Below are 12,991 nucleotides of genomic sequence, written 5' to 3' on the forward strand. Positions count from 1 at the left end.
ATTTTTGTGTTTATTATTTCTAGGCTTTGTATTGTCTCTACATACCGTCACTCTCCCCTCTCTCTCTCTCTCTCTCTCACTTTTTTCTCCCCCTTTCTCTCTCTTACGCACACACACACACAACCCCCAACACCCCCACACATTTTCTCCAGCCCCACCTCGACTCTCTCTCTCTTCTCTCTCATGTGTTTCTCCCTCTCTCTCAGTCTCTCTCTCTCTCACACACACACACACACAACCCCCCAACATCCCCACACATCTTCTCCAGCCCCCCCCCCCCCTTCGACTCTCTCGCTCCCTTCTCTCTCATTTGTTTCTCCCTCTCTCTCTCTCTCTCTCTCTCACACACACACACACACACACACACAACCCCCAACACCCCCACACATTTTCTTCAGCCCCACCTAGACTCTCTCTCTCTTCTCTCTCATTTGTTTCTCACTCTCTCTCTCTCTCTCTCTCTCTCTCACACACACACACACACACACACAACCCCCCCCCCCCAACACCCCCACACATCTTCTCCAGCCCCACCTTGACTCTCTTAATCACATCAAGTTTAATGACCTTTAAATCATGATTATGAACGGCTACGCACAAATTATCATTGGAAATAAATATCCCTTTTATGCTGATGAAATTTATAGAATATAAACAAGGTGAAATGCTCACCAGGTTTGTTTGAGGAATTGTGCTTCCACTTTCTATTTGATGAACATAAACATTTGAATCTTTTTCATATGAGCACCCTGCACAGTAAATCCATTTGATTTCATGAAGAAGATGGAAAAGGTTTGAAAACAGCACTTAAAAACAGACCCCTGTGTATTTACAACAATGTTATGACACCAGAGTCTATAACTCTGATGTAAATTTTAAAAAAAAAATTAATTTTCTCCTCCAGTAAATTATGAGAGAAGCAAATTTCGTCCGAATTTAGTATTGAGCTGAGCTGATTGAGATTAGCTTATTCTGATGTTCCAGGTAAATACTTGCAGGAGAAAAAATAAAAATTCTGTAATTTTGCATCTCAATTTATATATCGATATTGCTAACGCCACATTTGCTGTCAAAATAAATATATTTCAAAGCGAAAAAATATTAGTTAGAACTTCTCGACAACACACCTTTTTTCAAGTTTAATACAATCAAAACTTCGTCCGTAAGAAGAGGGGAACATAACCCAAATGCTTCTCAATTCTATCTTATCGAATTCTCCTTATATTGTGAGATTATTAATAATAATGTACATTTACAGTGTCAACAACGATATATCAAATGAGAATTACATACATTGTCACTTAAAATGAGAATACGTTTCGTGCTCATAACTATCTTTGGCACCAAAGTCACATGAAATAGCCATACAATCATGACAATGGTTCTTATTTACTTGCAGGAGAAAATTTCCACAAAATACAAGCTTATTTTGCTTCGTCTTCTCCTAAAAGAAAGAAGATCATAAATTGGAAGGGGGTGGCGAATCATTGGCATCCAGAGAATTTTAATCGGAAACTGTCCATTTGGATGGATGATAACACCGTCACGTATCATTCATTGAGATTTGGTAATAAAAGATGAAGTACCCTTTATTGAAAAATAATGAAGCGCTTTCACAGACCCGTTCTCTTAAAACAAAATGAGATGATCATTATTTTAAGCAAAAGACGCGATGGTTATACGACAATGCTGACATGATTGATACGATGTCATCAACACCGGTTGAATAAGATATGGTCTTACCCTGAGACACAGGGATAGATGAGGAGGGGATAGGCTCCGCCTTCATGATATGTTGGAGTCCAATTACTTTATCAGCGTTAGGGCGAGGAAACCCATACACCTGCCTGTTTTCTCACCCAACCGTACTCGAACGCCGCCGCGATAAATTGTCGCCTTTTTGTGCCACACTTTCTCATACTTTCCAGACGCATCTCCAATATTTATACCGTTTTATGTTTCCCCTTTATCAGCATATTTTCACGTCCGAACACCTATCGCATTTTACAATTAAAATATGATAAAAACGAGCACATTTCAAGAAGAAAAGCAGATAATAACTGATCATAACATCAAGAGGAAAGTGGAATAAAAGGTCTATATCTGAGCATGTAAATCATTGGCGTAATGAGCAAAACAAATTGAGGGGGCGTGATATAGCGTATCGGGAAAAAAAAAAAGTAGCGAGCGATCGAAAATTTGGACATTTTTTTAAGAAAAATTCAACTTTCTTGTCAAAGATTTTAGCATAATATTCTGATGGATATTGTTAACTATACGGTATATAATTATGGTGCAATGAATGAGGTTGACTTTGTTGAAATTTAAACTTTTAGTATTTTTGTGGTGTCGCGACAAAATAATATATATCCGGTTGCTTGCACCTTTTGTAAAGAAAAGGAAGAGAATTCGCATGTTTATTTTTGGCGTTTATTTTTCTATTGTGGACATCGTGGGGGACGTGTGCCAATTTAGAATTGGAAGGATTTTTGTGTACTGTGAAAGAAAATGGAAAATAGAAAATAAACATTTTAAGAAAAACTATAAAGCATTTAAAGACAAGCATAATCATAATTATATTCAACCCCTTCACGTTGCTAAAGATGACTATTTCCGTTTTAATATTATTTTCCTCCGTGAAGTCTTTCCTGTTTATTTACATTTCGAAACAATATTCCCACTGCGAAATGAATGATCCAGTTTCGATAACAAATCTCGAGTGTCGCGTTCATCATAATTTTAACCAACTTGACACCGTATAAGGTGTCTCGATTTATTAGAAAAACTTCTTCGCGCCTTCATAAGGTCACAACCCATAGTGTATTTTATGAACAACATCTTGTACTGTAACTTATTCTATATCTTTAAAGAAAATGGGTACGAAATAATAACTGCTACGAGTGGGCGTAAGGTGTATAATGACACAACAAAGTTCCACTTCCAAACTCATATAAAACTTTCAGAGAAGGGTCGTAACGGTATAAAAGGTCAGTAATTGCGTCATTCGACGCATCTCTTATAACATGTATAACATGTATCATACATGCATCTGAGTTGAGACGTGATAGGTTCAAAATTAGCATCTTTCAAAACAAAGAATTGAATAGAATTTCAATTTATGTCATTAAATCGCTTTAGAAAACCAAAGTTTAAATAAAAAAGAAAATATGGCAGGATATATAACGAAGTATAAAACAAACGAAATAACTATTACACCCCCCCCCCACCCGGTTTACAATAATTAAGTCATCTTCCCCTGAATTGCGGTTTTATTACTGTTCTATTGACATACGTATGTAACAAGTACTAATGAAAGTATGAGCATTTAAGCCATTGTGTTATTATCATGGCATCCGAAAAATTGCAATCGGAAGCACAATATCTCGAGAAAAAAATATATGCACTTCATTGTATAAACTGAACATCAGTCATGGTGTCTACTCTTCTGAGTTCTTCCCCATTGTGCCCAACCAATATATTTTCTAAATTTTCTCCGAAAGAAAATATGATGAGAGATTGATTTCCTCCCATGAATGTTGACCAAAGAAGTACACACATAGGGCATAAATAAATCACCAGGGAACACAATCTTAATAGGGTGAACATTTTGGAAAAGTGAGAGAAAATAATGAGATACACTGGCTAGAATTTTATTTTAAAAATTATGATGTGTATGAGTATGCATACGATCTTCTAAATTGTTCTTGGAAATCTCCCCCTGACGACAACTCCTCCAGGGAGAAATCCCTTCTGACATCTCCCATGATGGACAGCTTCCCTGGAGGGTAACTCCCCGTAGGACAGCATCCCTGGAGGACAACTCCTCCGTAGGACATTCTCCCTCGGACGAAGGATCCCTCGAGGACAAGTCCCCCGAAGGACAGCTCCAAAGGGGTTGGGGAGTGAAATTGTTTGCTAATGGTTTATCCCTTTAGGTTACACTCTAATTTGCAGCTTAATTGCTAATTATTCATAGAAACCCTTTGTTTTCAATCTTGAGCCAAAGTACACGTTCAAGATCATTGTAGAACCGCGCCGGTGGAGGAGTTTTCATAGGGCGAGCTGTCCTCCCGGACATTCGTCCTCGGGGGGACAGGTCCTCCGGGTGAGATGTCTTGCGGGGGAGTTGTCCTCCGGAGATGTCTAGTTTTACATAAAATGCATGCATGCTTTTTCGAAACAAGTTAGTCAACCCGTTAGTAAAAGGCCCATATAATCAATTCATAATTGCTGAAAAATAACAATTAGTCAACAGTGCCTGCAAGTGTCTTTGATTCTTTGTTGATTATCGTATTAAAAGGAATTATTCATCGGTCGGTACCAAAACTGAACATGGTTAATTGTCTCGTGACATAAGCAGTCTGTATCACAGGTCTGAATTCCAACCGGGTCCATTATAAAGACCAACAGAAGATATCTGTTGGTTCTGATGGTTTTTAATGGACCAACAGCTTTGGAAAAATTGTACCATATTCATGAAGATTTGCATAACAACAATCTGAAATATATAACAGACACAATGGCTTTTTATTTACAGAAATTCCGTTATTGATTTTTAGTTCTTTAAAGATGTTACACATTTTCAACTTTAAAAAAATGTGGAAATATCATTTTCTCAAAATAGACGATGTAGTTAGTGAGATATCACATCATCGAATCCCATCATGTACACGGTCACTAGCTAATAAAAGCATTCGATATTTAACCAATTCTAAAAAGAATTTCTAAAAGTATTTTTAGTGGCTCTTTTCACCAGAATTGTCTTAATTCCCGGGGCTTTTATTACCATATTGTATTCATTGTTGTAATTCGATCAGATTTTGGATCACAATCATGATCAATTGGATTATTAGAAATAGACTCAGTGCTCTAAACAGATTAGGAATCAATAATTATTTCTGGGTGAGATTTCCTCCAATGTTAATGTAGATATCATAAAGTATAAACAAAGCTCTCATATGACCCCTTCCAAAAAAAGTAAATAAATAAGTAAATTAATGATTAGATAGATAATAAACAAATGAATTTAATCATCTATCAATTATTTACAGGTAGATAGCTCAGATGATTGCACCATTATTATATTACCCCTGAGAATCTCTAAAGGTTTTTATTTGTAACGAATGATATAAACTATCAACTCGGTGATGCTCGACTCTCCCTCCAAACCATGAAAGCAACCACAACTAATAGCAGAGCCTTGATGATTTCCAGGCCACCGAATACTAGAAACACCTTCTCGTAAGAATCTGCGACGTCAGAGAGCTTTCCTACAAGTCATGGAAGTAAAGAAAATGACACACTGTATTTTGACAACTTTTTAAAAATATTTTTCATATTTACTGTGAAATAAGTAGAAGTATACAGAAACATAAAGATAACTTGACTCATTTTATTGATGTAACCAAGAAGATTTATAAATAGACAAAAAATATTTGAATATATATCGCATTTAGAATAAGTTGCCTACTGTTTGAATCACAAAGTTTATCTTTGGTTGAAACCAATTTCTTAGAACTCTTCCATACCTCTCTCATGATTTTATATCTTAAAGGATCATTATGAAATCTAAAAAGGTGAAAATTAGTATAGACGCTGAATTGTATAGGCCCATTTGCAACATTACTATTTTTTGTGAATATAAATGGACGGATATTTAAAAACGGAGTGTTACCAGCACTTTAATAACAAAACATATTTGCAGATAACATTTTTATAGAATTAAAGTCTGATTGAAAATAGCTAAATTTATATTTACCTGCTAAATAACCTCCTATTGGCTCTCCCACGCCGTAGGAGAGTGACACGAGGCCTATTGCGTTAGCGAATCTATCCCTTGGAACAACTTCCTTGACACATATAGCTACAAGAGGTATCAAAGCGCCGCTGCAGAGTCCACTGAAGAACGCATCAACACAGAGTACTGGTAAGGTCTGCAGTAATGGATCGATCGCGAACGTGATGGCATTGACAATAGACAGCAGAATGGAGAGCTGGACACCAGTCAAGAGTCGTTTGTCTACAATGGGCCCTTGGACAATTCGACCGATTAGGTTTCCAACCCCTCCTACTGAGGATAGGAAGACCGCACTCTCTATTGGGATGCCTTTCCCGACAGCGTGGGGTACTAGGAAGATCATCCAACCAACATGGACGGAAGTCAGAAGGATGAACGAAAGCTGCAGGATAATCAAAGCTGGTGCGTCCCTCATGAGTTCGAGGTCCAAGAACTGGACGACACACATGGCGGCAGATTTGCAAGAGCTCAAGAAGCTACTGCAGCAAGATCGATCGGTAAGTCCATCTCTTTCGTTCAGTCTCTCATGGCTGCTAACGTGCCCTGACTCTTCTGAGACGTAACTTAGCTTCCTGAAATCGTATGTCCAGTGTTCATTGCCGTAGTATTTACCGCGACCATCAGAACAGAGAGGTTGTTTGTCATTACAGTTGACCGCATCGTTGCCGTATCCATGATACGATTTTCGCTTCTCAAATTCGCCACGGAGATTTTTCTCATTCCCGACAAGAGATCTGTAACTCGAGAGCTGAGGCTTAATGAACTCACCATCGGACAGTATCGCAGTGTCTTCCTCGTCACAAGATTTGAACTTTCTCATCAGGAAAGAATTCCTCATCGCAGCTTTGGGAGCATTCGAAGACAGATTCATGCAGCTTCCATACTTAGCAACATTGGATTGCTGGTACGGAAGTTCCTCTGAATTACCGTTCGGCCATACTGACGAGCCCAAAGGCTTGACTTCCTTTATGTTACAGGCGTCCTTCTTGAATTGTGCTTTCTTGCTCTGAATGTCATCTGGACCAGTCGTTTTCTTTCTCCGCCAGTGTCCATACACATGTTCCGGTTCCCGAGTGACCACAGCCGTAATCATCATGTGGAAGTTGATGGCACCCAGCAGGAAGAGGGCGCCTTTCCAACCGTAAGTATGAGCAAGGTTCTCCGTGACGACTGGTAGTACAATCATACCAACGGCGGGACCGGTCTGGGCAACACCATAAGCCAGGGCAAATCGCTCGACGAAATGCTTGTTAAGGGCCATGATGGTAGGTAGACACATCAATGAGTATCCAAGTCCTGCGACCAAAAATATGGAGGAAAAATCATAGATTCACAAAACAAGGTAATGAAGACCATATTGGGCTGATCATTAGAAACCAATATCACGATCCATGAAATTATACATAAGTAAAGGCTAGTTTCCAACGACTTGTATTAAATATTAATTATACCCATAATAATATAAAGAAGCATCATCTTTTTAAAAGGTAGAACTATAAAATGTTATCTGATTGCTTGGAATAAATATCACGTTTGGGGTATTATCATCATTATGAGAGATGGTGGTTAAGATGTTCGTATTACAGAGAACACTATGCAGCAATACTTAACTTAAGGTTCAAGCCCACCCCAGCAAAATGCTGACTTAATTCGATAGAGAAATATCAAACAAACATAAAGCTGAAAAATTCATAAAAATCGGATGTAAAATAAGAAAGTTATGACATTTTAAAGGGGGAGTGAACTGTGTGTGGTCTCTCATTGACTGTGTGTTATAAATACATAGTCTTGATATATACGTTTTCACATATCTACTAATACTTTAGAGAATAAATTGACCTATAATTGTATTTAGAGAAACAACTAAAATGTTTTGAGAGGAAAAGTAATTATTTTGATACTTTCAAGTGGGTCTATATTATAGCATTATGGGTCAGGAAACTGGCCAGGTATGAGTAGTTGAGGACTCGAGACGGAGCTATTGGTTCGTATCTGCTTTAAAATTTTCGGTTATTTTTCACTAAATTGTTATAAATAATGAGAGAGTTGATGATGTTCCTCATTCACAATTCTTTTTTATTGTTTGAATTGTACAATTTTTCAATTTTTACAGATTTGACAATAATGACCAACTTGACTGAACCACAGAATGGTAAAACAGTAAGAGTTTCAGTGTTCGGAGAGGAATAAAACTTTGTTTCACATGAAAATGTGAAGAAAATTGAAATATTTCATAATGCATGTAAAGAAATAGAAAAGAAATAGTGAGTGGGTGATGTCATCACTTCCCTCATTGGCATACCAACCAGGATGTGCATATAACTGTTTTGTGAAATTAAAGGGATGGTCCGGGCTGAAAATATTTATATCTTAATACATAGAGTAGAATTCACTGAGCAAAATGCCGAAAATTTCATCAAAATCGGATAACAAATAATAAAGTTATTGAAGTTTAAGTTTAGCAATATTTTGTGAAAACAGTCGTCATGAATATTCATTAGGTGGGCTGATGATGTCACATCTCCACTTTCCGTTTTCTTATGTTACTACATAAAATCATATTTTTTCATTATTTCATACTTGTGTGAATAATATGTCTCCCTTATGATGAAATAACTTGCAGGAATAAATATTTGATACACTAAATCAGTTGTCAATTCAATTTTTCTAGTTCTTGGAGGAAAAAATTTGAATAAACCTAATTTCATATAATAAAATACAAAAGAACAAGTGGAGATGTGACATCATCAGCCCACCTAATGAATATTCATGACGACTGTTTTCACAAAATATTGCTCAACTTTAAAATTCAATAACTTTGTTATTTGTTATCCGATTTTGATGAATTTTTTAGCATTTTGCTTAGTGACTTCTACTCTATTTATTAAGCTATAAATACTTACAACCCGGACCATCCCTTTAAATTGTCATAACTTTCTTATTTTACATCAAATTTTGATGAAATTTTCAGTGTTATGCTTGTTGGATTTTTTTTCCTTTTATTGAATTTAAGTTTTTGTTTGGGCGGACCTGTCCTTTAAGAGGAAAATGCCTATATGGGTTTTTTCGTTATCACGGTTAGTAATTTGGAGGACGGTAAAGCTAAGAATGATACGAACTCAAGCAAACAATCAATCTGCTCGTGAAGGCTCCTTTTTAAGTTTTTCTTGACATTATTCACAGATTTGCGTTTCAGAATCCACTTTGTTCTTATTTCTCAGGCAAATTGCTGGAGAAATCTACGTCTCTTAATAATTTCCTGAATGTTGTTGTAAATAATTAATTACAGGTATTCCAAACCACCTTCATCACCATCATTATTATTCTTTTAGTAAAACCCAATTATTGTCACTGACCCGTAAATATGAGAGCAGCAAGAAGATGACTGCCATCCGTTGCAAAGGAGGCGAGGGTTATAGATAGAGTTGCTATTAAGGTGCCTATCACCATCACCCAACGGCTCTGTGTCCATCTGTATAACGCACTTGTCAATGGACCTGTACAGTATATTCATAAAACCATTGATTAAATTATTATACTATAGAAAATATACACACTTTATTTTTTATCATGCAATATTTATTTTTTTAATGTTTAACCAGTTGCAGAATAGCAGAAAGAGAGATGGTTTCAAAGGGGAAAGATGACCGCCAAAGACGAGTGAGCATTTCTGATTGGTTGAAAGTCCGTTCAGTTTCGTTTTATTTTCGGAGTTGCTTTCGATTACCATTCTTTGTGTTGCTGGTTCCTAATCCATGTAATCTGAAGTTCAGTAAATTGTAGTATATAAAGTGCATGTATTATTTTCTACGATACACAAATTTCAATTGTGATTACAATAATGGACCCCTAATCTGAGCTAGTTACAATATAGTTTCAAGAACTTCAAGAGATGGTCTGAATTTATGATTAAGCTTTAAAGGTAATTAATCATAATAATTATTTATTTGCGAATATGTTAGTAACTTATTGCATATTTGAAATCGATCGACAAACTGACAGGCCTAATAATTTAATTACGAAATAAAACATCTATTGCGGACTTTTGTAATACATCCCGCTGTATCTTATACTTTTATCCAAGCAAACTGAAAAATGTCATGTCACATAATACGGGCTCAATTAGCTCAAAAAACATGACATGACCCAATGATCTATTCAAACGATTTAAGATTTTGCGATACAAGCAAAATCTTTCTCGTCCACCGCCCTATCTACTTTTGCATTCCATTGCCCTCCTACTTTCTGAATTCTTGTTCCCCCACCTAAATCTTATCCTTGCATAGTTTAAGTCAAGTCACTCACCCAAACCAAATGTAAGTCCATGGCAGAGTCCAAATGCCAGCCCAACCTTTCCCGACGAGGCATTAAGATGCGTCACGACATCGGGCAGGAGAACGCCAAAGCTCTTCACCGTCCCGACCTCGATGAAACCGCTGATGAACCGGCCGACGACCACGATCCAACCATACTTGCATTCTCTAAAAAGTGATCCCATAATCTATCTTCTCGAAACTCTCTCACTGGAGTGAATATGCTGATGATTTTCACAAACGAGAGGTCAGAAGCAACTTTTTATAACGCGTTTATTTTCCTTTGTATTTTTTTTAAAGAAAATATTACTTATTTCCTCTCAAGAAGACTTATGGTGTTTATGTTATAGTTCGGTTGATCGTTGTATCTGAAAATGAAAATATGGATACAGAAATTCATGAAGGTAGTTCGGTGTGATAAAAGTGTGCGATTAAAATAAATATAACTCTGCTAAATGACATGCCCAAAACTATCATATATTTCAAACATTATCAGCAAAAAATTTGAAATTTCTTTTCTTTTCCCGGTAAATGTCACCAAGGGGTTGAATATGAATTGAAAAATAAGGGTCCGAGAGCGAACCCCTGAGGAACGCTATATTCTTATCGGACCTTTCTCTCCCAATACAGGGGCTAACATATCGGTCAGTAAGGTACGACCGAACCAACTACTATGTAGTACCAGACATGTGGCAGAGGCAGAAATGTTGAACCATAAAGTTTCAGTTTCTAAAAAGAAGCCCTTTTAATATTACTTTGTATTATGTTTGAATGGAAATAAAATAATGAATTGAATTGACTTGAATTTAATTCAATTGAAATGAATTGAAACACATTTAATTAGCAAGATTTTAAATGTGAATATCTTTTGCCACAGTTTCACCCTTGTTCTGAATTTCTGAAATGTATAGAAGTAACTCCACAATTTATTTTTTCCCCGGATATGACGTTTTCTTGGTCCATACCTATAATTCTGGATGTGAATTTAATTGGACGAGCTGGTTATGATATACAAAGGTAACAGTAACTATATTATACAACATGATATAGTACCCGTTCATTAGATTTTACAACCCACCCCCCGCCCCTCAAACAAATAATGCTTTATTTTTCTTGGTCAGTCAAGACCAGGACTACTGATGGAATATTTGCTTAACACAGCGTGCCCTTCGCAGTAAACTAAACCGACGGACATAATCAATGGAGATATAATTACAAATAGAGCGGTGATATAAAAAGCGTTTTCTTTCAACTAGATTAGTTTCTCGGACAAAATGAATTATCTTTTATAAAGGAAATTCATTTTGCACCTAGGTACAATACAATAGTTCATTTTTTTAAAGAAAAATCGACTTTGTACAATGTATGTATTGTAAGTTATAACATAAACCTATCCGTTACTTAACAACATAATTTGATTTGAACACAAAAGATATTCAACCATACTTTAAATGCTATAAGACTTCTGATAATAGAAACACAACATATTTATTTATGGTTTCAGCTGGTTAATGCCTCCCTGCACCCGATTTCGATGAAAACCAAGCCATCTTCTAAACTTATGAAGGTATATTCAAAATGTCACTTCAAAGAAAGGATAAGGCTCCAGAGAGCAATTCACAAATTCTATGATCACTGAGATGGAAAAATCCGATTCACGGATAATTGAAGATGTAGGGAAACGAAGAGCAGCCGTGCAGATGATCGACAAGCAGTGATCATGGTATTATAGGCAATGACAGGGAAGGTCGATATTACTATTGTCATGATCATTATATTATGAATGATGTTCTGAATATCATTTTATATGAAGATTTATTGTACAATATTGGCATATTATGAATAATAAAAAATGCATGTTTTGGGCATCTTGTTTATTTTCAGTTGCGTAATTATGCTATGTGATTATTTTTTTTTATTTTCTGTAGAAAATGTATTTGAATTTGAATATGAATGAAAAGTTAAATTTGAAATAATCATCTGGCTTTGTGGTTTTGTATGTTAAATTATGTAAGAATTTGACGAATATAAGCCCTATTAAAAATTAAAAATCACTGCTGTAGATTCGAGCAGCGAACCTTTTGTTCAGAGGATGGCTTAGTTTGTCATCCCCTCCCCCTTGATATAGCGTAACGTCACGTTTGTTCCCCTGTGGTCATTAAAATGGCAGGCTTGTAAACTTAAGATAAGAATAGTTATCGTTGTTGTTGATGATGATGATGATGACGATGATGAAGATGATGATAATTATGATTTTTATTGGATTATTCTGCTACGTAAATATAGTTGGTGAAAAACATAAATCTATATTGGTTTAAGATAATTATATAACAAACCAGAATATGGTGATTATGACATGTATGAGGGTTTTTTAATGATTCATTGACCATGTATACAAGTCATTTCAAATATTATTATTTGAACAATTCCAATACCAAGGAGGAGTTCCATCACAAGTAAATTGCTTTTTTTTAATATAACAACCTTATGAGAACTCGTGGAATTTAAGAATTCATTTATAGATCAGAATTCTGTAAAAATAAAAACTCATTTAAATACATTTGATAATTTGATAATGAAGATGACAGAAGCAGTGATGAAGATTTAGGCGATGAGAATGGTCGTGATGCTGATTATGAAAATGTTGACGATCATGATTAGATCTCATGGAGAATGATTTTAGGTACCAGAGCATTGACACTGACATAATGGCAAATATTCGGGTAAGATCAAACAAGTGAAGGAGAACACCTTTTGATAGGCATAATGGTCTTCTGAATTGAGACATTGTGTAAAAGGTGAATTACAATATTAATGAAACAATATCAATACTTTTATTTAATACAATTGTCAGTTTCATCCCCTCCCCATTGATGTTTAT

General features: G+C 35.9%; 1 protein-coding gene across 1 annotated transcript; it reads right to left on the bottom strand.

Annotated features, from left to right (window-relative positions):
- Positions 1-2,593: 2,593 nt before the first annotated feature.
- Positions 2,594-10,295, bottom strand: LOC129260033 (uncharacterized). Its single transcript, XM_054898129.2, has 4 exons — positions 10,103-10,295; positions 9,154-9,294; positions 5,759-7,093; positions 2,594-5,270 (listed from the first exon to the last, which is right to left on the bottom strand). The coding sequence occupies exons 1-4, from the start codon at positions 10,293-10,295 to the stop codon at positions 5,137-5,139; spliced, it is 1,803 nt and encodes a 600-aa protein (XP_054754104.2). The 3' UTR covers positions 2,594-5,136.
- Positions 10,296-12,991: the final 2,696 nt, after the last annotated feature.

This window comes from Lytechinus pictus, unplaced genomic scaffold (assembly GCF_037042905.1).
Source record: "Lytechinus pictus isolate F3 Inbred unplaced genomic scaffold, Lp3.0 scaffold_19, whole genome shotgun sequence".
Taxonomy (NCBI): Eukaryota; Metazoa; Echinodermata; class Echinoidea; order Temnopleuroida; family Toxopneustidae; genus Lytechinus; species Lytechinus pictus.

Excerpts from the sequence above, each read along its gene's own strand:
- LOC129260033 (XM_054898129.2), bottom strand. The coding sequence starts at position 10,295 with ATGGGATCACTTTTTAGAGAATGCAAGTATGGTTGGATCGTGGTCGTC. Across the intron at positions 7,094-9,153 it reads TGCTGCTCTCATATTTACGG|GACTTGGATACTCATTGATG; the intron begins GTCAGTGACAAT and ends TTTTGGTCGCAG. Across the intron at positions 5,271-5,758 it reads AATAGGAGGTTATTTAGCAG|GAAAGCTCTCTGACGTCGCA; the intron begins GTAAATATAAAT and ends CATGACTTGTAG.